At 42.9% G+C, this 24,381-nt stretch overlaps 1 protein-coding gene across 4 annotated transcripts in view; it reads left to right on the plus strand.

Moving 5' to 3' along the window:
• ARHGEF28 (Rho guanine nucleotide exchange factor 28) overlaps positions 1–23,373 on the plus strand; it is a 274,573-nt gene extending 251,200 nt beyond the window's left edge. For all 4 annotated transcript variants that reach the window (XM_037157034.2, XM_037157035.2, XM_053657369.1 and 1 more), the window contains one exon: positions 22,171–23,373. In XM_037157034.2, coding sequence (XP_037012929.2) covers positions 22,171–22,334 — 164 coding nt within the window. In that variant the 3' untranslated portion in view covers positions 22,335–23,373. The remainder of the gene's footprint in view (positions 1–22,170) is intronic.
• Positions 23,374–24,381: the final 1,008 nt, after the last annotated feature.

Consider the following 24,381-nt stretch of genomic DNA (forward strand, 5'->3'; position numbering starts at 1 on the left):
GGTGGCTTGAACAATAGGAATTCATTTCCTCCCAGTTCTGGAGGCTGGGAGTCCGAGAGCGAGGTGTTGGCAGGGTTGGTTTTTCTGAGGGCCTCTCTCCTTGGCTTGTAGAGGCTTGTGTTCTCTCTGTCTTCAGACGCTCTTTCACATGCACGGCCGTGTCCCAGTTCCATCTGCTGGGAACAGCAGTCACGTGGGGTTAGGGCCTACCCTAGTGACCTCACTGAATTAGTTCTTTGATGGCTCTATCTCCAAAGACATCTCGAGGTAGTGGGGGCAGGGCTTTTAATGTGGGTACTGGGGGGGGGGTGCTGTATGCTTCAACTCTTCACACAGGATAGAATGATTACTGTTCTCATTGCAGTATTTTTAGGTGCCATGAAGGCTTTAATTTTTTAAAATAAATGTACCAGAGTTAAATCGCAATTTACCTACATTGTGAGCTTTTTTTTTTTACTTGTTTAGGCAAGTGAGTTAACCTTTGTTAAAAAATGACCTACCAGTAAAATTGTGATAAATGTAAACATCTATATGTTTACAGGTCTAGGTGTCTGCCATCAAGCTTATGTCAACTCACAGAAATTAGGGCAGCAGATGTTGAGTGTGGATTCGTTAGGCTGTATTTCCAAATGTAGGCCTTCGTTAGGAGCTTTGGGAATACCGAGCTCTCTTTATGATTGGGAAGGATATTCGTTGTCTGTATATTGAATTGCTTAAATGAAACTAAAGCTGAAGGGTTGGGAACGTTCATTATGACATCAAATTATTATTCAGATATATTTATGGGAGTCTGCAGAAGTCAAAATTGGGAAATCATTAAGCAACTCTATATCATCCAGAGTCTTGACTAGCACTTTGGGTAACATTTTAAAGGAAACCGTAATATTGCTTGTTCTCAGTAAATCTACATCTTGACAAGAGTATAAAGGATTGGGCTCAAAGGCTTAATTTTAATCTTTCTCACTGACTGGTGTAGATGATTGACTTTCTCCCTTTGCAGACTTTGCACCAGGAAAGGGAAGCATGCCATTTGCTTGTAGAGCGTGGTGAGCCTCGGGTGCTGACTGCCAGCTTCCTGATTGCATAGTTCTCTGGGGGCAGCCTGGCCGAGCGAGCCAACTGGGCCGGGGCCATCCCGCCTCAGCCGGGGCCCAGTGCACAGCGGGGGAGCAGAACCGGCAGGTGGGTGGATTCACAGGCAGCCAGCCAGCCGTGTGGCTGGCTGTTCCTTCCCACCCTGGGTTCCAGTGTGTTTGGAACAAGCTGCTGAAGTAGGAGTCCACTCAGTACAAAAGATTCCAGAGGTTAGGCTTGGCCTTGGGTTTTATCCTTAGCTTAAAACATGAAGAGCAGACAATACATACAGGTACATACACATGCATGTATGTGGTCTGCGGGCCACATATCAGACCACTGTAGTACAGTGTGGCTTTTATTCTCAAGGTGTCTGAGGGTGGGGTTTGGAAGGGAAGTTTGTAACTATTTACATACCAAACACACCTTAAGGATAAGGCGCACTCCTTGCTGTCCCAAAGACTCGTGGGATAATGATCCGAAACTGGCAGTGGAGGCACCGCCCTGGCCACACACCAAAGTCTGGGGACCGTCTCCTTCCTCATCCCTCTGTCCACCCAGCCACGGAGATTCCAGTTTAGGGCTTGGTTAAAAGGTCGAGTGTTCAGGGGAGGGTACTTATTTTATGTTTCCCTGTGAAGAATACGGCCATCAGCTTCAGTGGGTGGCAGAATTTTTCCTAAAGGACAACAGAGCAAATATTTTAATCTTTTTGGGCCATTGGGTCTTTGTGGGATGTAGTCAGCTCTGCCACTGGGGCTCAGAAGCAGCCATAGACAGTGCATAAAAAACGGGATTTGCTCCGTTCCGGTTAAATTTATCGATAAAAATAGGTGGTCTTTTTTTTTTCTCCAGTTAAATTCAGGAGGTTATAGTCCTCCAGGTTTGAAAATGTTGTGCTATTACTACATTACTAATTCGCCTTTGGGTAAATAATAATGTAATATTATATGGCACTTCATGTCATTCAAAAACATTTAAATTCATGTTCACATTTGCTTTTTACAGTGATCCTGTGAGACCATGTTAACTGTTTTTCAAATAAGGCAACTTTTCCCTTCCACTTTTTATTTAGTCTCTGGAAAAAAAATGAATCTAGAAAAATGGAGTTGAATGTGCTGGGTGTTTAAAGGCTAGTTGCTTAAAACCTGGAGAGACTTTGCCCCCAACTGCAGCTCCCCGATCCCGCGATGGTGCCCTGGAAGGCACCCTCTGACCATGAGGCTAATGAGGAGGTACCGGGGGCGGGATCGGTTGCTAGAACTGGCGAGCGCAAAGAAAGTACGACTTCCCCCATTCAGAGCTTCTGGTTTGCTGGGGCGTGGCTGAGGCCTGCAGATTTCTGCACCTAACATGCTCCTTAGGTGATTCCGAAGCAGCCAGCACCTCTCCCGGCACCGCCAGCCAGACTTGATGTTAGAGAAGCTCAGTTCCAGCGCTCTCTCAGGCTCCCTCCTATGGCCGCCCGGTCCCCAGGCCTTCATTCCCCATCTGTACAACAGAGAAGGGAGTGTTAAAAGAACTAAAAAAAAAGAAAAAAAGGAAAAGTATCTACCATGTCCTGGGAACCAGTGAACACCAGCTTCTTCACGAGTACCTTCTGGGAATAATTCATTTTGATTGTGATTTGGGGGTGGCCTATGATAAAAATGAGAGTATCTCCTAAATGTCAACAGGAAGCCAGTAGTTTAAAATATGATTTTAAAAAGACAGCTGTAAACTGGGGGCATTTTACTCAGAATGGAAAAGTCTGTGCTGCAGGCATTGGTTGGGATCTCACCAGAACTGTCCGGGGGAGGGAGGACTGAACGCGCAGCGTTCTCTCCCATCTGTTCCTCTCTGTGGAGGAAGAAGTGACACCAGTCAACCCTGCTTTCAGGACCAAATGTGAGAAATTTCTGGCAATGAGACCAAGTATCTCAATTTGGGATGTACAGTGTCTACAGGCACAGAGCACCCAACCCTCATTAATTGCATTATATCAGAGTAGCCCCAGGAAACCTTCTAATGGAGCATGGGCTCCTTGAGTACTCCTTCCTACTAGAAAGAAAAAGTTGAGAACAGCCAACAGGAGTATTTTATCGTGAATGATTTCTCACTTTACACTCTAAAATTGTGTTCTGGTTTATGACCTTGGTCTCTTTTTTGAGTTTGGTTATCCTGAATCAATCTGCCCTTGTTAGTCCTGGATAAACCGATTTTAAAAAAGGGAGATAAAGTTCAGAGTCACTAGAAAGCATCTCTTAGTAGCACTTAACTGTAATTGAAATTAATTGCATGTGTAATAATTTATACCACGTCTGCCCACCCCACAGTAGAACAGGCTTCCTGGGGGTAGAGAGCTACATGTGTCATGTTTAATTGCTCTGTTACAAGCACCAAGCGCAGCATTGGCCTTACAGTGGACATTCGATAAATATTTATGATGCGAATGAAGGAGATGAGGTTCATATTCTTTAGCAGAAATGAAAGCCACCGGGAGCTCCTGCCAAGCAGCGTGACTGCTGCACTGAGGCGCTGGGAGGGGTTGGGAGAAGCCCGTGGAGCCACGCAGCGGGCGGCGGTCCACACAGGCAGGCCCGCAGGAGTTCCAAAACTTCTGTAAGATGGGCGTGGTTGGATGGTGTTCTTTCTGTGCTTTTTATCAATCTTTGACATCCTATATTATTTTATATTAGTTTCAGGTATACAGCATAGGGGCCAGTCAACCATAAGTTATGAAGTGATCCCCCTGACAATAATACGCTTTGACACCATACATAGTTATTAATGCATTGTTGACTATATCCCTACGCTGTACATTATATCCTGTGACTGTTCTGTAACTACCCATGTATACTTCTTTTTCCCCCCTTTTCTTTCTTTCTTTGTATTTATTTAATTGTTGTTCAAGTACAGTTTTCTTTTACTCCCATCCAAGCCCACCCACCCACCCCGTGAATACTCCTGATCCCTTCACCTGTTTTTACCCTGTCTCCCAGCCCCCCTCCTATCTGGAAACCCTCAGTTCTGTCTATGAATTTGTTTCTGTTTTGTTCATTTTGTTCTTTAGAATCCATGTATAAGTGAAATCACATGTATTTGTCTTTGTCTGATGTATTTCACTGAGCCCGTAGTAGACGCTCTTCTTAAAAAATGGCATGGTGACCGCCTTTCCTTCCTCGCTAGTGCTGAGTGAGTTTGCCATTCAGGTCCCGGCACTCTCTGCCCACCTCCAGAGAGATCTTCCTGTACCAGTTATTTTTCCATTTAGGTCATTGTACATGCAGTCCCATATGGCTATGTGTAGCAAATAAAAACTGAAATTTGTACTCAATAAAATGCTTTAATTTATTCTAAACAAGTAGAAACGCATCCATTGCTGTCATTTTAGGAAGATGACACATAAGCAATTTACCATTTAATTGTATCAGTAACTATTAGTCAACCTATCTGTTCACTGGGGTGTTTTTTAACAATGAAGTAGCTTGAGCACCAGTGAATTAAACGTGGTACTCTCTCCACATCAGTGAAACACTTTCACAAACCCCTTCTTCTCCTAAATCCTATATAACAGTCCAGTGTATCTCCCCAGTGTTTAGTTTAAATACTCTCCTAGAAGGTGAACCACTTTCTGTGGCAAAGCCTGCTACTTGTAAGCTTTAAAATATTGCCTGAAATATCACATGTTCATTATAGTGATCTTGAAATTAAGTGTGGTGGCATCTTAAGAAATATATTCCTTTGCTTTCCCCAGATGGACTGAACGGCACTGTGTGTTCTCAGCTGGTCATTTCCCAGACGCAGCTGGCTGAGGGGAGAAGCCTCACCCTGTTGTTCTGTCCAGACTTCCAGCCACATAATAAATAAGCCTGGGCCTGAGTTTTGATCTGTGGAGATGTTAATTTGCCATGATAAATCGCCGTTGAGTTTCCTTGGAGAAGGGACCAGGGTATCCATGCTCTTTCTGGATGAGCTATTAATTCAATTTAATTTGATATGTTAATGCTAGGTTCAAAAATGTACCTAAGGAAAAATGTAGTCTTACAAAGTTTCCAGTGAATGTAGGATAGGACTCCGAGCCTTTGCAGAACAATTTCCCAGTAAGGCTGGGCAAAGTTGTTTTCCTGGTGACTCTTGTCCACAGTTCTCTCTGTGCACATTTCACCACACCACAGCTCTTTCTTCCTCGAGCGTAACATGCAGAATGCTGGGATTAAATATAGAACATTTGGGTCATCTGCCAGAAATGCAGGAGACTGCTTCTCCCGTGCGTTGAGGCCGTTTTGGAAGGAATGGTGCTGTCAGGTTTTGGAAGCAACATTTACAAGCAAAACGTTGGCAGAGTTAATTTTATTTAATGACCTGCTTCCTACCAGTGATCTTGGCACCCTGTGCAGTGATTTGCAATCAATTAATCATACAGAATGTTGTAAGACTGCAGTAAGGGCATTGCACTCCGAGCTTCATAAATCCTCCAGCAACAAAAACAGGAACCGCGTGCTCGAAGCCGTCTTCATGTGCAGCCTTGAATAAGAAGGTGATTTTAACACTTTGTTTTCTAATGTGTCCTCAGAAGCCTGGACACTCTCTTACAGATTCTGAATTTTGATGCTCCCATTTCTCACAGATGGCGTGGCCCTTTCCTAGTCTGTCACTATAGGCCTCTGTTTGCCTCATGCAATTTAGACCACAGGTGGCAAACACAAGGCCGCTGGCCGAATCTGGCCCTCCACCTCATTTTATCTGCCCGGCACCTTGTTTCTACCCAGCGGCAGTGCCGAGCTCTTGCTTAACTAAAATCACATTCTGCCCTTTGAAGGCAACCGTGAGGCTGATGTGGCCCCCAGTGAAAATGAGTTCGACACTAGTCGAACACTGGTCATTTAAATGAGAAAATTCTTGATTCTTCTGAATTATTGAAGAAGATTACAATTTTGTTTCTCCCTCCCCCCTGGCCCCCAAATTCAGGGCAGTCATTCTTGACTGCAGTAGGCCATATTTTGGGATGTCTCTGTAAGGATGATTCAGAGGGGAAGCATGCTTCCATCCAGGAAATACACTGACATTTGCTAGCGGCAGATGGCAGGAGATGGAGACTTTGCATGCTTGGCTTTGCCAAAAGCTTCTGGAATCTGCGTGTTTAGGATCTTAGCTTGTATTCTTGTCATTTCAGAAGTGCCCTCAGAGTTGAAGTTAACTGTTTAGCTATGCTATATTTTTTCTTATTTCGGCATAATAAATATGAAGCTATTACATACTCTTGAAATTATAGAAGTGTATGTATATTGTGTTGTCTTTACTTGCTTCCATATGGTTCTGTTTTGGGAATGTTCTTATAACAACAATATGGAAGCTTAATGTATATTCCATTTGATTACAATTGAATCCTCTTTTAAAAAACTAAAAGCTTTCAAAACTGATATTACTTCCAATGAGTCGGGTAAACTTCTGACTTTTGATGAATTTATTCCTACCAGAGTTGTGCTATTTTGGATTACTTGTTCATTTATCCAGATTTGCATGACAGATTATACACAAGTAGCTCATCCTATATTTTTAGATGCTTGATGCTTCTCTTTGACATGAGCTCTAAAATAGACTCAGAATTTTTCATGTGTGAACTACTACTCACTGGCACCTGGGTTGGAGGGGGAAAGCCCGAGGAACAGTTTTGGCCCAGAGGTGATGGTCCGTTGGCCTGTGTGTCATCGTGAGATCCTGTTTGCATCCAGGCTCCGGTGTGTGGAAGTGCAGTTGTACACTGGTGTCTCTCTGGGGACTGTGCCCCGGAATCATACCCACCCCCACCTTGAAAGGAGCATGCAGCAATACTGCAAGGGGGTGGGGTACTCAACACAACTCAGGGTACTTGACTCAACTACCTGGGCAGAGATTTAACATTTTGTTAAGTTATTTTATGCTGAACAGCAGCCTGAGGTACAGCATTGTGAAAGATCAGATACAAATTTGTCTTTTATTAACTCATTCTGCTCTGAGAGGTCTTAATGAATACAGGGCAGAGGAGACCCTAAATTTGAAAGGTGTCAGCCTAAAAGCAAAGGAAGTACTGGGGAAAATCACATTAGAATTATCCTACTCAAAGTACTTATCATTGCTCCTACTAAGAACATGGAAACATTTTTGCAAGTGCTGCCAGTGAATTAAAATATTTCCTCTCCATATTCGTCAGATAAGAGAGACGAACGCGTGGATGTAGAGATAGGACAGGTGTGTGCGTCCGATGCCGTCCCTGCCTGCTCAGTGCCGAAGGCACTCGGACCCCCACACACACCTGGCCACACCCACCCACCCACATCGGGACACAGTTACATTTTCAGTTTTAGAAATCAAGGTGGGCTTAAAGGCAAAATATTTATTTTCTGAAATAAATTTATAGTGCTTCTATAAATACATAGTTCTGCACATTTACAGTACTTCTATGGTGGTTATTGCTGATGATTTTCAGTTTTTTAAGAGGTGATTATTTTTAGACCATTGGCTAACTTTGGGGATGTATGGTTCAGGAAAATTGAGAAAGTGTGTTTCATCAAAGGCTTGGTTAAATAACTGAAACACGGCTGACCCAGAAAATTTACTAAGGTTGGAACTGGCTTGGCAAATATTATTTTTGATCAAAAGGAGCAAAACCAGACATGTTCCTGTGAGGAAAGTAGGTGATGTGATATTTTTCTGTCATTCAGAGGTGAGAAGATGAAGAGTCCACCTTCTCCCATCTCCTAAACCAAGTTTCATCAAAAATAGACTAAAAACATGCTTTTCCAGCGCAACAAACTTTACACGAATTTATCGGTACTTCTAAGTGGGGGTTGAACGAATGAGCATATGCATACATGAAGGAAAGCAGCCAGCTCATACTGAACAGTGGAGAAGGTCAGTGGGCACAGCGGTTAGCATACAAGGCTCAGAAATTATGTGTGGGGTCGTATTCCAGCTCCACCATTTATTACCTATGGGATTTTAAACAAGCGTTCAAACTTCCTTGGTGAGTTTGTTTTCTCATCCATGAAATTGGACTTCCAATAGTACCTATGTGGTAGGTGGTAGGAAAATTATATAAGACAAAACATAAACTATTTAGAACTTTGGAAGTACTCTGTAGACGTAGTTGTTATCACCGTTACTCCTGTAGCTGATGTTAAGGAAGGGGTAGATCAGGAGGAAGTGTGTGGGGTCCCTTGGGCCCCTGGACTGCTCCCATAATGTTTGCTCTGGTCACCTGAGAAACTCACTCTTTTTGGGGTATTATCTGAGAAGGCACATCTCAAAAATATGTTCCACAACTCTCCTGCCTCTTACTAGGTTCTACATGATAAAAAGTTCCCATCAGTATGGAGAAATGGAGGTCTGGGGAATGCACAACTTTTTCAGTGTTTCAGTTGAGCTCACGTGTTCCGTGACTCCCAGAAGTAGCACTTCCCAAACCGACTTAATCACAGCATCCTCGTCTCTGGCCCAGCATCTGGCAGTGCACTAGAGGAGACACTGATGTAAGTAGATGTGGAAATAAATTCTTCCCTATGGCACACCCTTCAAATACATTTTTTTGTCCCTTGGGAACAGTTCAAATCCAATCACATATCCAAACACAATTTATCATTTGGGCTGTCTTTTGAAAACAAAATTCAACATGATGGATTTAAGATAGAGCTTTTTTTAGTCCCCAGTCCCATATCTGGGCCTGTGGACAAAGTTCATGTCCATCCTATTAAGGCTTGTCTGGGTCAGCTTTTTTGGGTTCATTCAAACGTGCCACGTACTAAAGTCAGTCACCTCTGAGGAAGCACAGGAGGTTATGTGTTGGGCCTGGAGGACATCTCTGGCCTTTAATCTCTTAGCCTCAGTCTCATATTATTCCATCTATTCTTACCCTGTGGTCCAGGCATATGGAGTTCCCTCAGTCATGCAGAAGGGCAGGTCCCCTACCCTTTGTATGTATGTTTCCTCTGTTGGGAATATTCTCTCCTCCATCCTTCATTCCCAGCCTGGTTAACCCTCACTCATCTTTCAGGACTCAGCTCCAGGTCACTTTCTTCCAGACTCTACCCAGACCCTTTCAGTCTGGGTTAGGAGCCTCTCATGTGTGTGACCTTGAAGTGCCCTGTAGACCCTCTTACTATACTTTCCACCTTACTTTGTCACTTTTTCCCTCTTTAGACTCCAAGATGCTTTATATAGCTTGTTGATTGAGATGTATTTTGCATACAGTGAAATGCTTAGCGATTAACTCTGTTATTCAGTTTTTATGGAAAAAATATGAAGGCACAGAATGTTTCCATCCAGAAAGCCCCCTCATACCTCTCTCCCACCGACCCCCGCCCCAAGAAGCAAATCCTCATCTGCTTTCCATCACCTCGGGTTCCTATCGCTGACTCTGGAACGGAGCGGAATCAGACGCTGTGCCTTCTGCGTGCAGCTCGTTTTCTTCCACTCCGCTTGTTGTTACGGAGATCCATCTATGCTGCTGCAGGAATCCACAGTTGGTTCCCTGTTATACTGCTGAATAATTTTCCGTTGACGTAGTTACCATTTACTCATCCATTCTTCTTTTGACGGACACCTGGCTTATTTCTAGTGTTTTGTTATTTTGGATAAAGCTGCTGGGATCATTCTTGTATATGCTTTTTGTGAATTATGTTTTCATTTTTCTTGGTTGAATACCTAGGAGTAGAATAGCTCCTAGAACAGGTACCTGCTCAACTTTTAAGACACTGAAACAGTTTTTGAAGTGATCGTAGAGACTGTAAACTTCCTGGGTGCTGGGACGAGATCTCGCTCAGCTTGGTGTCTCTGGAGTCCAGCCCAGGACAGGGTGCACACTGGGCCCTCAGCGCTTATTGAAGAACGAGTGGGTAAGAAGCTCAAACCAGTTTCATTTGACATGCCTTCTACTAATTGACAAAGCATGAAGGCCTTATCCATCAAAGGGATGAAAACTTAATTGGCTAAATATGGCCTCATTCCAGGCAGGCAAAAATCAGGGGCCATGCAGCCAACTCCCTTCCCCCTGCTCCTGGAACTGGATCTCTTGTTTCCCTGCAGCAATGTATGCAGGTGAAGCCAAGTGCATAGATGGATAGGGGACCATAGAAGGGTCCTGGTCATCGGTGGCAGCCAAGCTTAATCCCTAGAGTTAAAACTCCCAACACTCCCACTCTAGACCCTCCGCAGCCTACTTTTCCAGCACCCACCCCCCTTTATTCACCTTCACTTATATTCCAGCCAAACTTGACAACTTTTTTTCCCCTACAGTGTAGCATTTTCTCCCCTTGCAAGAGTGGAGAAAGCACTCCACCTGGAATATCTGCACAGGAGGCCATCTGTGGAAACATCCTGGTCAGCTTTCAAGGCTCAGTTCAGATGTTGTCTCTCTGAAGTCTGTCCTGGCCACCACATCTGGAAGCTCTCCTTCTGGAGGGTCGCTGACGTGGTGTCCATCTGTGGGTAGTATTCACTAGCCATTGAGCAGGACGTCCTGTCTTTATGGCAGTGATCTGAGTTCACACCTTCCTACTCTAGGAGGGAACGGGCCCTTTCAGGGAAGCGTGCTCTGTGGCCCTCGGTGATCTGGACACAATGGGGGCTGCTAGTCACTAAGGGAGTAGCTGAGCCTGCTGTTCATGATCCTTTTTTTTTGGGGGGGGGGTGGCTGATTCCACTAAAGAAAAGTCAAATTCTGTGGTAACACTGTGGCTCCTTCTTGAGAAGAGTCATGGACAGAAGAAAGAGGTTTGTGTGAAAGGAGGAGGATATGGTGCCAACTTGGGGTTCTGTCTGCTGGTAAATAATTAAGGTGAAATTAGCAAGCTTATTTAGGCTGCAGTGTGAGTCATAGGTCATGTGTCAGAAAGCACAAATATTTACAAATATTTATAAGTGGAGGAGATTTATAGGACATGTATATGCAGGAGACGATTTCAGACTGGGAGAGAGGCCTCCAAGGAATAGAGCATTTTATCATGTGATACATATGCTACCTTTCGATCACTCTTTTGGTAAAGTCCTAATTTTGCCTCTGCTCTGCAAAGTGCCTACTTCTTTAATTGTATAATTTATTTTAAAAAACTTATTTTAAATCTAATTTTCAGAAATAGAACAAAGTATCTTTACTCTGATAACAAACACAAATGTAAGAATGCCAAGGGTGTGAAAGTCTGCATTCAACAAGATATTTTCTGTATGTTATGTTGTACTTTAAAAATTGTAATCATTTTCAAGTGACAGAAACTCAAGGATGCAGTTGGAAAAGATATTTCAGGCTTTGGTTTCTTGGCAAATGCTATTTTAAACAAATAAGAATTACAAAAATAATGTCTCATTTTGAAAAAGGGTTTTATGTTGCTCTGAAAACTGTAACTATCAACTTCTCAGAACAGAAAAGGCATGTAAGTTCTGTGACATCTCATAGTTCTTTAGGTGATCAAGAGAAAAATACCCTCCTTTGGAGACCTTTCAAAAATTGCATGCCTTTTTTTAAAAGTCTGGTAATATAATTATTAAGAGTAGGTAGAACTAATTAGCTTGGGTGTGTTTGGTCTAATTGCTTGCTGCCTTCTGGTTTAGAGAAAAACACTGGATTGTGTATGCTTAAGAATTTGAACAGCTGCGTTTCCCTCTACTGAACCAGTAAGAGCTAAATGCAGTATTAAAATTCCTAGGTTGACTTCCTGCATTATTCACCTGGCAGAGAAATGAATTCAGTTTTTTTTTTCCTCAGCAAAATGAGAGGCATAACTCTTTCAGTGAGGGCAGGTAGGGTCATGCTGCAGGCAGCTTCCAGAAAGCCCACTTCATTGGCTCGGTACTTGGAAGTCCCTGGTCGCTACAGCCTTCAGAGTAATTCAGTGCTGTGAAAATACTGCCCCACCCTGGCAGCTAGAGACTTGCATGTCACTTTACACAGCTCACTCCTAAAAGCTGTCCCTGATTTTTGCCGGGGACTCCAAGATTTGAGTATTTTAACTTGATTCGATCTAAAAATTGAACTTGGTATATTTTTGTCTACCTGAATGTATTATGGACAATTTCAGACATGTACGAAACTCAACAGAGAAGTATAACAACCACCCAACTTCAAAAACTGAGGGACTTAGGCCAGTCTTATTTTAGTGAGATTCCTTCCTCCCCATTTTGAAGCAATATCTGAAAGTGATGTGTAAATATTTATTGATCCATAACGTTTCAGTATGTATCTCTAAAAGGTAAGGCTCTATTTTTAAACTATTATCACACCAAGGGAAAACATGAACAGAAATTCTATAATATCAACATATAATCAGTATTTAAATTTTCAATTGTTTTGTAAATATGTGTGTACCTTTTCCAGTTTGGCTTATTTTTCTTGAGTCAAGATCCAAATAAAGACCACAGATTGCAACTGGGTACTGTGTATTTTAATGCATTTTTAATATAAAAGTTTAATTGTGAACAATTGCAAACTTACAGAAAAGTATAGAAACTGTGTATTAGGCACGCATCTAACAAATGTTAACATCCTGCCATATTTGCTTTAGATGGCTCTGCCTTTTTAAAAAAGACATGTTATGCTTATGAAGTTTATTCACTTATCTTTTTTCTATTTAGAGTTAGCCAATATTCTATAAGTGATATATATAATTTCCAGTGTTTTATGCTATCACTACATATATATGTATCCATAAATAATCTGCGTTTTATTTTTAACACTGACATAGCCCATCCCTGTTCTCCCACCTCCTGTTCCCCTCTCCCTTCTGCCCTCCCCTTGCCCTCCTCCTTCATTTCTTCCCCGCCCCTCCAGTGCTCTCCTCCCTCCCTCCCTCCCTCCCTCACACTCTCCTTATATATGTATGGTATATATGGGTGTGTGTATGTCTTTTGCAACTTGTTTTTCCACCCACTGTGCATATTCATACATGCAATATGAATAGTTTGTTTTGAACTGCTGTGTACTATTCCATTATATGGATAAACAGTAGCATATTCATTACCCTACTAAATGAGCAATTAAGATGTTTCCAATTCTGTTTCTCTTAAAAGTGATTCCCGGTAAACATCCTTTTATTCACATCTCCTTGTGCCCATGAGTGAGAGTTCGTTTAGACTGTGCCACCTAGAAGCGGTAGGGATGCCTTCGGTGTTGCTGGGTATCACTGATTTCTGTCTGAAGGTGTGTAATACCACCGTCAGCAGCTGTGTACGAGTACGAGAGTTCCAGTTCCTTCATATACTGCCCAGCATGAGTACTGCCATGCTTTTGCCAATTTATGGGTATGAAATAGTAACTCATTCTTTCAATTTGTACTTCACCAATTTCCAGTGAGATTTAGTACCTTTTTGTTTTTATTGGCTCTTTAGGTTTCCTCTTCTGTGAATTGCCTGTTCATAAAGGTTTTTTCTACCAGCAGATTTTGGAATTTCAAAAGTGTTCACTCTTAATTATATAGACACATTGATCCTTTTTGAATGGGCTCAGTATATTTTGTACTTTGAGAAGTAGTTTTCTGAGAAATCATATTTACAAGTTACATGTGGAAACTTCAAGATTGGGGGGAAACGTGTTAAGAGCTGGGCATTTTCAAGGTGGAGGAAAATCAGTTGCATGGGCAGAAGTTACTTAAAATAATGTTGTTGACTGATCTGTTCTGTCATTTGGAGACTTTAACCACCTGCCTGACTTTTCATTTGCTTACGTTGTTCCTATCTCCCTCTGTGTTTTCCTCCAAAGCTCCTGTACCTTGCTCAATAACTGATCAATATTTCACACATGAAACACATCAGCTTCCTTTTCCTTCTTAGGAATTTCCATGTCACCGTCCTCCGTGCTCCCGTTTCCCTGTGCCCTTGTTGCTCCTCAGGCCTGCCCGGTAGCTGTCGCCGCTGCCCCTGCCCTGCCCCACCCACAGCATCTCTTCACCTCCCTCCTGTGTGGGACCCCGTGTCCGCTATCCCACTCTTTCTCTACAACGGCGTATTTCTTTATTTGGTGGGGCATATCTGCGGATTCCCTAAGAAAAGGTGTGATGAGAGCACATTGTCTTCCAAATTCATTGAAATGTCTTTTTCATTTCATTTATTTAGTTTTGCTACTTTTACACTTGGTTTTTATAGTATATCTGGCCTAGAATTCTAGATAAAACTTACTTTTCTTCAGAATTTTGAAAGAGTTGATTTTTCCACTTCCCAAGGTTGCTGTTGAGATGTCTGTTGCCACTCTGATTCCTAACCCTTCGTAACCTGTTCCTACTTTGTGCGAGCATTTGGAATGATCTTTTCAACCCTCTCTGGGTAGATTTTATAATATGGCTTAATAATGTGGCCTTTTGTTAAAATCATTTTTACAGGCTATTCATTAGGCTCTTTCAATCTAGAGATACATTTCTTTTGTTTCTGGGAAATTTTCTTTTTCTCGAACAATTGCTTCTCTTTGGTTTTATCTTACTGAAACTTTTTCTGGGTATAAGTTGGTTCTCTTGCAGCCTCTGATCTTTGCTTTGGGTTTTTTTTTCCCTTTTATTTCAGGGTTTTTTTAAATGTTTTTGTTCTACTTTCTGGGAGATTTTCTTATCTTTGACCTCCTACTATTGCAATGATTTAAAGACTTCAGCTAGCATATTTTTCATTTCCTAGTGATATACCTTATTCTCTTATAGTTTCTATTTTATGGAACCTTGCTTTTGTTTTGTGGCTGCAATATCTTTTAAATAACCTCTTTGAGGATAGCGGTTGTGTTTCAGAAGTGTTCTTCGGGTCCCCATGTGTTCAAGTTGTGCTTTGCTTGCAGGTCCGGCTGGTCTCTGTGTCGGCTTGGGCTCTTTCACATTCCAGAGTCACCTTCCCTTGGGGGTTGGTGTAAGGAGTGAACTGAAAGTTTGAGTCAAGAGTAAGGGGCAAATGATGTCAGTGGCTTAAGAAGATAAGCCCTCCGAAGCAATCCTATCTTGATTTGCTGTTTAATTCTTCTGAGAAGACAGGAATTAGACTAAATATTTTAAGGTACTTGCTAAACATGAGAATTTCAAATTGGCGATTTCCGGTACTGCAATTAGAGTAGATGGAATTTTTGAATCAGGTATTCACTAGTTCATTCATCCTTTTGACAATACATATTGACACCTACTACTACTACAAACTGAAATTTACTTTGATGTTGTTGGACTAGACATACTACTTTTACTTCCTGTTTCTTAAATGTTACATTTTAGTTTCAAGTAAACTCAAAAGGCTAAAGAACAGGAATCCAAATTCCAAGAGAATCTTATTTAATTCATTACCGTGCTCAGATGCACTCAGGGTATAAAATGAGATCCTGTCTGGATTATATGTCACATGGGAGATGTTAGATTTATTTTTCTAGACGAGAGCAAAGACCCTACCTGAATCTGCATCAGTCTTTATGGGTAGCTATCAACTCAAATGAACCTCATCTGTTTTATGGAATAGGTTCGTACAAATGGTGTGTTCTTCCAGATAGACATAAACCCATACACGGCACTTGCCAATGACACGTCATGCGGCTGCATTAAAATCGATGTAAACACACTCAGCATGCAGAGCAGGCCTCCAGGTCATTGCCTCACTGCTCCATTTGTGTCAGACACGTAGAAGTTATGCTGCAGTGATAACAGAGAGCCCTTTATAACGTCATAGTCCAACTGTGGACTTTAAAAAATGTATCATGGAACATTTCAAACATGTACAAAACCAGAGAGGATCGGTTAATGAACTCTAGGCCTGACACCAACACACAGTCAGTTCTAGTTCATCGCTGCCCTTTTCTCTCTCCTCTCGCAGGCTGTGTTGTCTTAAAGCAGGTCCAGGATGTCTGTCATCTCATCCAAAAATGTCTTAGCATTTTCCTCTGAAAGATTTGGACTATTTTTTTAACATCAACACAGGATCATTATTACACCTAAAAATAAGCAATTTTTACCTAAAATCATACCATCAATGCATTAATTTCTCTGATTGTCTCAATTTCCCCCCCTAGGTTTGTTTGAATTGGGATCCAAATAATTTCATATATCGCATTTGGTTTGTGTATCTCTTAAGTCTCTTTTCATCTAAAGTTCTCCTGTCCTTTTTAAAAAATCTGACCATTTGTTGAAAAAACTGGGTTGTTTATTTAAAATACTTTTTTGTTTTCAGGGAACATTATTTACTGAAAAATGTCTTTTCAGTAAACAATTTTCAGTTCTTTTCAGTAAATGTCTTTTCAGTTCTGGGTTTTGCTGTTTGACTAGACACAGGCCTTATTTTTTGATGTGAGAAAAAAATCTCATAGATGCTGTTGTCTATCCCCTGTATTGTGTATATTGTCTATTTCCTATTTGTGTCCCTTTAGGAGGCTTACCGTGTCTGCTTCTCTTTTTGTGTTACTAAGGTTGGTCTGTGGGTTCAGATGGTTACAAAGTTTCCGATTACAAAGTTTGCCATCGGCGCTTCTGATGCTTTCAGCAGCCATCGCTGATGATTGCCTGGGTCCACTATACACATTATATACAGAGTGAGGGGTTTCTGAATTTGGGAAACCTCACCTACTTCCAGCTTCCCACCCATGTTTATTCTGGCGTCTTGGTCATTTATTGTCTGATTCTCAGTCTGTCAGAGGTTTCTCGTTCTCTAGGGCAGTGTTCCCCGAAGTGTGCTGCGTGGAACCCGGCACGGCCAGGCACACGGTGAGAACATCTTGCTGAGTCTGGGAAATGGCACGTGCTGTTTTCCCTCTGCCGTTCGTAGCGCAGGTGGGTCTGTTCAAGTCCTGAGGGCTCTGTCAGTAAAGAAACTTGATCTACCTGGCGTTTCCTCAACTCGCTTGACCGCAGTGTTCTTTTATTAGTACTGCCACGGAAGCATCCTGTTTAGGGAAACACACTTCTTTAAAAATAAAGAGAAACACAGTTTTTGAAATATATCTCAACAAAGAGGGGAAAGGTAGAAGCAACGGTCCCACCCTCCCATGGAGCCTGCTGATGTTAAGGGTGTGACTCCCTACCACTGGTGCCCTCGGGGGAGAAAGAAGAATGTGAGAGCAAATCAGTGTTTCATACAGCAGAGAGTTGGCGTGTCCTGGTGTGTCTTGTGTTAATGTAATCGCATCTTCATTGTGCCGACTGCTTCAGTTGCTGTGTTTCTGGTCAGCATTACCTGTGCAACCAACATAGGTTATTCTGAGCACGTTACTGATAAAAGAAAGTGCACCTCTAATAAGTCACAGCTTAAAAACTAATAGTTTTCTTTCTTATACTGCAAACTTACACATGCACACCACACACATGTGTGCCCCACACACACACACACCAGAGCACAGTTTGGCTAGTTTGCTCCAGGTGTAACATTGGTACATGAGGGACTGTGAAGGCAACCGTAGCCCTCATCCGGGTCACGGGCCGAGGCATCAGCCTCAGAGTGGGTTTTGTGCCACAGGCTCTCATCCTCTTTGGGGCTCACTGTGGAAAATGAAGTTGAGCAAAACGAGTGACAGAGACCAATTTTCTTCTGCTCTGAGGACACCGCAAGCCTTCTACAATAAGTGTTTTCCATTAGAAGGAAAATGCTGTGCATTAATGCTCCCGAGGAAAAACAGTGATTGCCAGTTATGCCATCAGGAAACGATTTTTAACGTGTTTCACAGTATAAGCATGAATCCATCATTAAATAGGGAATACACTTATTTTGCAGGCTTGGAACGTTAATAACAAAATTTTTTGGAGGTAGGGTTATTTTAGGAGAGTGTGAATTTGGATTTTAGGAACATGCGCAGGGGATACAGTAATGAGCATAAGTCCGTATGCTTCATTAAAATAAACGAGAACAGAGCCAAGACCCAGCAGGCACGAACCTCTGTTTTGTGAGTTTTGTTGAGGAGAAGGGAACAGGATAAGAGGTGGCTGAATGAGGCATCACCCACAATCTCAACGGTGCCCTCAACATACTTTTGGTTGCACTGGGCTGCTGGGTGCCTGGTCCCTGGACCCACTGTGGAGCTCAATTCAGACCTTGGGAGTTGATTTTCATAATGAAGATTATACTGGAGCTTTTAAATTTCAGTAAAGCTTTTGCTTAAAAGTTATCATGATTTAAAATGCTTTTCTGTTCAAACAGTGCAGACTAAGGCAAAGACTGCATTAATGAAATATTTTTAAATGATAGACAACCCTTTCTGACTTGTCACAAACCTGTTCTTTATGACAGGTTACCCTGAAGGAGGCTGTTCATAGAGGAAAGATCAAGTGCAGGTCTGGGCAGCGGACTTCCGCTCATGAGGTAGCTTTACAAGTCCTGCCCTTGGGGTCGCACACAGGCTCCACTCAGATGGGTGAAGGTAGACGGATGGGGCATGTGTCTGGAAATTACTCTAAAAACATTTTAAATGCAACTGAAGGCAATAAATGTGAACTTCTTGACAAATAAGTAAAAAGCAGTTGAAAAATGCATGCATTTGTTGCACCTCTTGAATGTTATTCGGTGAGGCACTGAGCCAAACACAGATGGAGAAATTCTCGAGCTATAGAAGACGCTTGAGAGGCCTGCATGCGGATTCCAGGCGGATCCCCCATGAACCGAAGCCCGAGGAAGGGAAGTGAGTCGCCCAAGTTTACGTTTTACCTTGTGGTTTAAAAGACTTCATTCACCCCTCAGTTTAGGAGGCACTTTGTTCATTTTTAACATGGCACATGGTGGCATCTTACACTTTGAGTTTAGCATCTGGTCTTGAAAATAACCAATGATTCAGTTGGTTCCGGTGAGTAAGGGTGGCAGCCAGCCGATGAAGGGAGGCCAGCGTTACCTCCTGCTGGTGTCAGCTTTTCAGGGACCACTGTCCAGGGTTGTGTGTCATCCCAGACCCTGGGCTCACTCCCCTGACAGTTTGATGTTCCAGGAATTGGCGAGCAGAGGAAAGTGCAAAAATGGCAAATGCAAATGTCAACGAAAAGGTTGCAAGGAGGGGCTGAAAACGGGGAGGTTCTAGGGAACTGCCTCGGCCTCCCAGTGCGAGAGGGTTCGGAAGACTTGGACTGCACAGTGGTCTGAGTTGGGAAATTTCTCACAAAGGATGAAGTTTTAGGATATGAATAAAAGTTCAGGTAACTAGAAAAAATTAAAAAACCCCTGCATCGAGATCCTGCCTCTCCACTCGGTTTAACCAGGATTTGGGCTTTTCTGTGTTTCATTTTGTTTGTCTTTGTTTGAAGGACGGCAGCGCTCACCTGCCGCATCTCCAGATGGTTTCCTGTCCCTTTTGTGTCAACTAAGAGGGAAAGTTGTACTGAGACACTCGATTGAAAAGTTCTCTATACTTTGAAGTTCTGTTTCATTTTATTAGCATTTGGTTTTTAGTTGGCCAAATTATGATTGCATTAATATTTATTTGCTATTTTAAAAATTAGGTATTCTATTTCGGTGTCCAGCAGATTGCAGGCATTTTGATCACAAATCATATTGGATGGTTAACTTTATTCCCCAAGAATCCTGCTTTCTGAATTGGTGAGGTTTTATTTTAACAAATGGTTTTTGAGCTTAGGGTTCTGTGTAATGACTCAACTCCCTGGGGTAAAAAGTGTGGAAAAAGGTGGCTGACCTTGAGAAATATACAATTGCTGTGCTGGAGTTCTTTGGGGGTTGAAGCGAAGTAATAAAATCAGAAATCACGGAATGGGTTTTAATTTCAAAGACAGGCTGTCTGACCTTGCCTTAATGGTTCAGGTAGAAACCAAGAAGGGACACAGAGAAGGAAATTGAGTTCCCCTCAGGTGACACGCCACAGCCACCCCTACTCAGACATCTGGGGCTGCAACGGGGGCCGTCGACTCTGGGGTCCTTCCAGCTCTTGCCTACAGATGTATTTTTATTCTTATTTGAGAAAATTCAGCTTAAACTCACATACCCCCTTACAACACACGCATGCACCCATAAATTACCCTACCCCCCCATTCATTCTTGGCTTTCTATCTTCCTGAATCAGGGCCTACAATTTAACTTCAGATAAAAGAATTCTTTCTGATATATGTTTGATTCTTTGGCTCTTTTTGAACAAGTCTTTTCTTGAAACCGTTAAGGGGACTTCCCAGATACCTAGACACACCAGTACTTTAGATTCTTTGCTAAAGGTTTCAAAGCCAGAGGAAGGAAACTGACATGGATTAAAGGCTTCCACGGTGCCTGGCCTTGTCACGTTTGTCAGTAATCACCTCCCAACGGCCGCATTCTGTGGGTGATTGTTCACTCTCCGGGTAGTATTGCTGGTGCCCTGGCTGGACTTTCTGCTGGCTGGGAGGCAGCATTTAGTCCTAGGTGAACTCTCCCCCAACCTGCCGGCGTCAGCTAGATGGAAACTTTGAGGTTTGTGTGTTTTCTTTTTTTCAATTGTGTAATATTTAACATCAGTAGTTTAACTAGAAATATTTGTTTTTAGAGGTGAAATGGCCTTCTTCATTCAGTGGCCGGGGAAAGGAGTTGAAATTGTGGAAGCGTGTTGTGACCACACAGGCATACTCTGTCTCCGAATGTGGTGAAATAGGACGTAGAACATTCTGGGTTGATTTATATTGCTCTGATAGTGAGGTCATGGCCTGGGGGTTTTGTGTTTACCTGATTAAATGAGGGCAGCAAGCCCTGGAACAGTCCCGGAGAAGGCAGGCTACTCACGGGGGTGGTGAGAGGCACCTTCAGTGGATGCGCGTTCTGTAGTGAGGCAGTTCCCAGTCTGTGAGGTGCAGGCTTTGGAACTGAGGTCAGTAAAGTCAGGTCAGCCCAACGGAAACAGGAGGTTTTGTGCCCCACTGGCACCTGGAGTCGTGGGCGACCTGACCTTGGAGCTGCGCCGCGGAGCGCAGCCTCTCCTTGCCACCTCCTCTTTCCGTCCCCTCTCCCAGGGGCCCTCCTCGGCTCAGGGACACAGGTCAGCCCCTCCAGGTGACCTGGTCTACTTCTGTGGCCCCGGCTGCCCCTCTCCCATTGGCCCGGCCTCCTATGGGAAGAAGTGATAGAAGGAGGTGTAGCAAAGGGCACCGTATCTCCTGAGACAGACCCTTGTGAGGACATTTTGCTTCTCATCATTTCTGCCAGGCCTCGCTTCCTGCTTTCTCTGACAACCAAAGATCCTTGTCCGGAGGGCGAAAGTCACAAGCGTTTTTTTGTCATTAGAATGTCAGCGGTTATGCGTATCCATCTAAATAAGGGAGGCTTTGAATAAAATGTGGCAGGGATTATAATGACTTCTTGTTAATGACTGGAAAAAAGAGCAGGTGGGCCTGCGTGTTAGCAGTCCTCTGCACCTGTGTTTCCACGCGTACCCCGCAGTCCGCTCCCGCTGGGGCTGGCTGTTGGCCATCTCGCCATGTAGCCAAGCCGCAGGGAGGGTGGTCAGCGGAACAAGTGCAGAGAAAATGGTTTGCAGCGAGAGCCTTTCTTTTCTTCATATCAACTGCCCCCTTTTGCCTCCCCTTTAAACTGTATATTAGAGGGTTTTACCAGAAGGAAAAAAGAATAGACAGTACCCTGCTGTTGCTAGGTAACAAGAAAAAAACCTAGTCATAGTTGACATTGGAGCAATTTTCTCTAGGAATCTGGCTATTCTTGCTAAGTGATTTGTGTAGTGTTAACAGATTTGCATGATGGGGAGGCTGAAGGGGCTCCATCCTTAGGTTCCTTTCTCCCCATCCCTTACCCACATCAGCGACATCCCAGATACGTTATTTGTCTTGAGGTTAATTCCTGACTTTGAGATATTTGAGAGAAGGTGCTATGCAGATGAAAATATAGTTGACTGCGTGTAGCTAGAGTATATACTGTATTTCTAAGATTTTGAACTCCTTTAAAAAATAAATGGTACCACTTTCTCTGAAGCAGCAGTGTTTTCACAGCCCACAAATGGAGATAGGTCTGTTTATTTGACAGTTCCCTAGGACTGCTTTACAAAGGTTATTTTTAACTGCAGAAGACATTTGCACAGACAACCAAATATATCTTAATGACATTGACTAAATCATTTGGTACCTATTTTGTTTCTTTCTCACTGGACTCACCAGCCTCTTCACGGCTCACTGAGTCATGGCTCACCTGCCTTGCGGGTCTCCAGCTGACCCCCCTGTGACCTGTGCTGTCTGTCTGTTGCAGATCCGGACACCTCTGAGACTGAGCTCCCGACTCCTCCCGACTTGAATCCACAAGGCCCTGAGCTGCAGACGTTTACAGCAGAAGCAAAGCTAAATCTACAGACAGTGACCAGACAAAATGGGGAAAACGGAGATGGAGCCGAAGAAAATATTGTTTACCTCTAAATGTGTTGTCATTTTCCCAAACAAAACAGAACACTGGTGTTTTGGGGGGAGATTTCTCTTCTTCCTTTCCTGATGTGTGTGTGACGGTGTCCAAATTGCTTTAAGAGTAATAGTTAATATTTCATGCAAGTTCCCCTTTGGGGCATGAGTCTAATAATTAAATTATTGAAAGCAGCTCTGTTTGTATAATTGTTAACTTACCACACCTAATTTCAGATTTCTTGAGGAGAAATTAAATAAGCAGAAATGTTTTCAAAGTTATGACTCTAGACTAAAATTCTATATTGCATTTTCTACTGAGTCATCTGGTTTTTTGAAATGCTTTTTAAGACCCGGATGAAGCAATTTGAATGAAAAGAGTGATATTCAGGATGGGCAGACTTTCATGATCCCAGCAGCTGGTTGTGGAGAGTGGCGTCAGTGCCCCGCAGGCAGAGGAGGAAGTGGGAGAGGTCTTTCCTTGGTCAGTTCTCACTAGTTCCTCTTCGGAACATCAAAGGGTTGCTCCTGGGGTCATGGGTCACAGTCGCCAAGTGAATCACCGTGCAACCAGTGTGCACTGTCTGGGCACTGTTCTGAGCAGGAGGCCACTACCACGGACCCAGCTGGGCTCTTTGACCTGAGCCGCATGCTTTGCAGGTTCACGTTCTTAGTCTTAATGCTGGGTTTTTTTCAAGCCACATCCTTCAGGAGAGCACAGAGGCAAGGCCCCAGCACAGTCGATTCCGATGTAAATAGTGAAACTGCAGTAGTGCCCTCACTTCTTTCATCTGGCCCTGCCTCTGCCAGGCCTGGGAGCACCCACGACCACTCACGACAGGCATCTCTGCCCTGCAGTTCTTCAAGGACAAAATCTGCTCCCTCAGCAAAGCTTGCTGCCAGTTGTGTGATTTTCCACAACGGAAAGCTGGCGCCTTCTGTCTTCAGAGTAGTATGTGTCTCTGTGTGAGAAACAAACCAGAAAACATTTTCTGCCTGTTCTTCAGATACACTTGTACGTGTTTTGGTCAGTGTCAATAAACATCTTTTTACCTGTCAATTTTACTTTGAAATGTTAATGTCATGTATGGTCATAATGAAATACACATTTCACACACGTGCACACACACACACAGTCTTATGAAAGTGACAATAAAGGAGAAGCACGGAATCACCCAGAACTGCAACACTTACCAGGAGGAGCCGTGATGGGAAGTGAAAGGTTCACCCACATCCATTGTTTGCTTGTTTTTTATTCCCACTTGAAGTTGCCAAAAGAATAACTACTTGATATTTTTCACTTGGGCAAGTTGAATCTTTTTATTTTAATATTTATTTTTTTAGAGGGGAAGGGAGAGAAACATCAATGTGTGGTTGCCTCTCACCCCCCCCCCCACTGGGAACCTGACCTGCAACCCAGGCATGTGCCCTTACTCGGAATTGAACTGGTGACCCCTTAGTTTGCAGACTCTGCTCAATCCACTGAGCCACACCAGCCAGGGCTAAATCTTAATTTTTTTTTTTAAGCCTTTGGGGGCCACTTGTTTTCTGACTCTTGTTGCTTTTGGCCATTTTGGTCACAATCATTAAATTCAAACTAATCTTCACAGAATGCATACTGCTTATTAAAACTTTAGTTACTTCACCTCCAAGCTGAACTCCTAGTAAAACTATAAGATGCATCTTCCATTCCTAAAGACATCTACAGAAAAAAAACCTATTTTCCCTCTCTCTCCAATAAAGTCTATTTCGGGATCCTGTGTCCCTGAAATAAAAACCATATAGATATTTCAGTCTAAATGCTTTGCTACCATAACTACTGTATAAATATCTTCCCTTTTTTCCTGACAGTAGTTATGGAAATATCTGCATGTGAAAATATGTCAAAGTGTTCAAAATCTCCACGGAGTTCTTTAAAAATATGCAGGCTCAGTTGATTTTTAAGATCTGCAAAATATGGGTGTTCATGTAGCCACCCTGGGAAGCCTTAGCATTTTTTGAGATACCTATATTCATAAGTCCCTCTTTCATTTTATGATCTTTCAACAGAATGTAATTAGGTTTCACA

Source organism: Artibeus jamaicensis, unplaced genomic scaffold (genome assembly GCF_021234435.1).
Source record: "Artibeus jamaicensis isolate MK-2021 breed Jamaican fruit bat unplaced genomic scaffold, CSHL_Jam_final scaffold_369, whole genome shotgun sequence".
Lineage (NCBI taxonomy): Eukaryota > Metazoa > Chordata > Mammalia > Chiroptera > Phyllostomidae > Artibeus > Artibeus jamaicensis.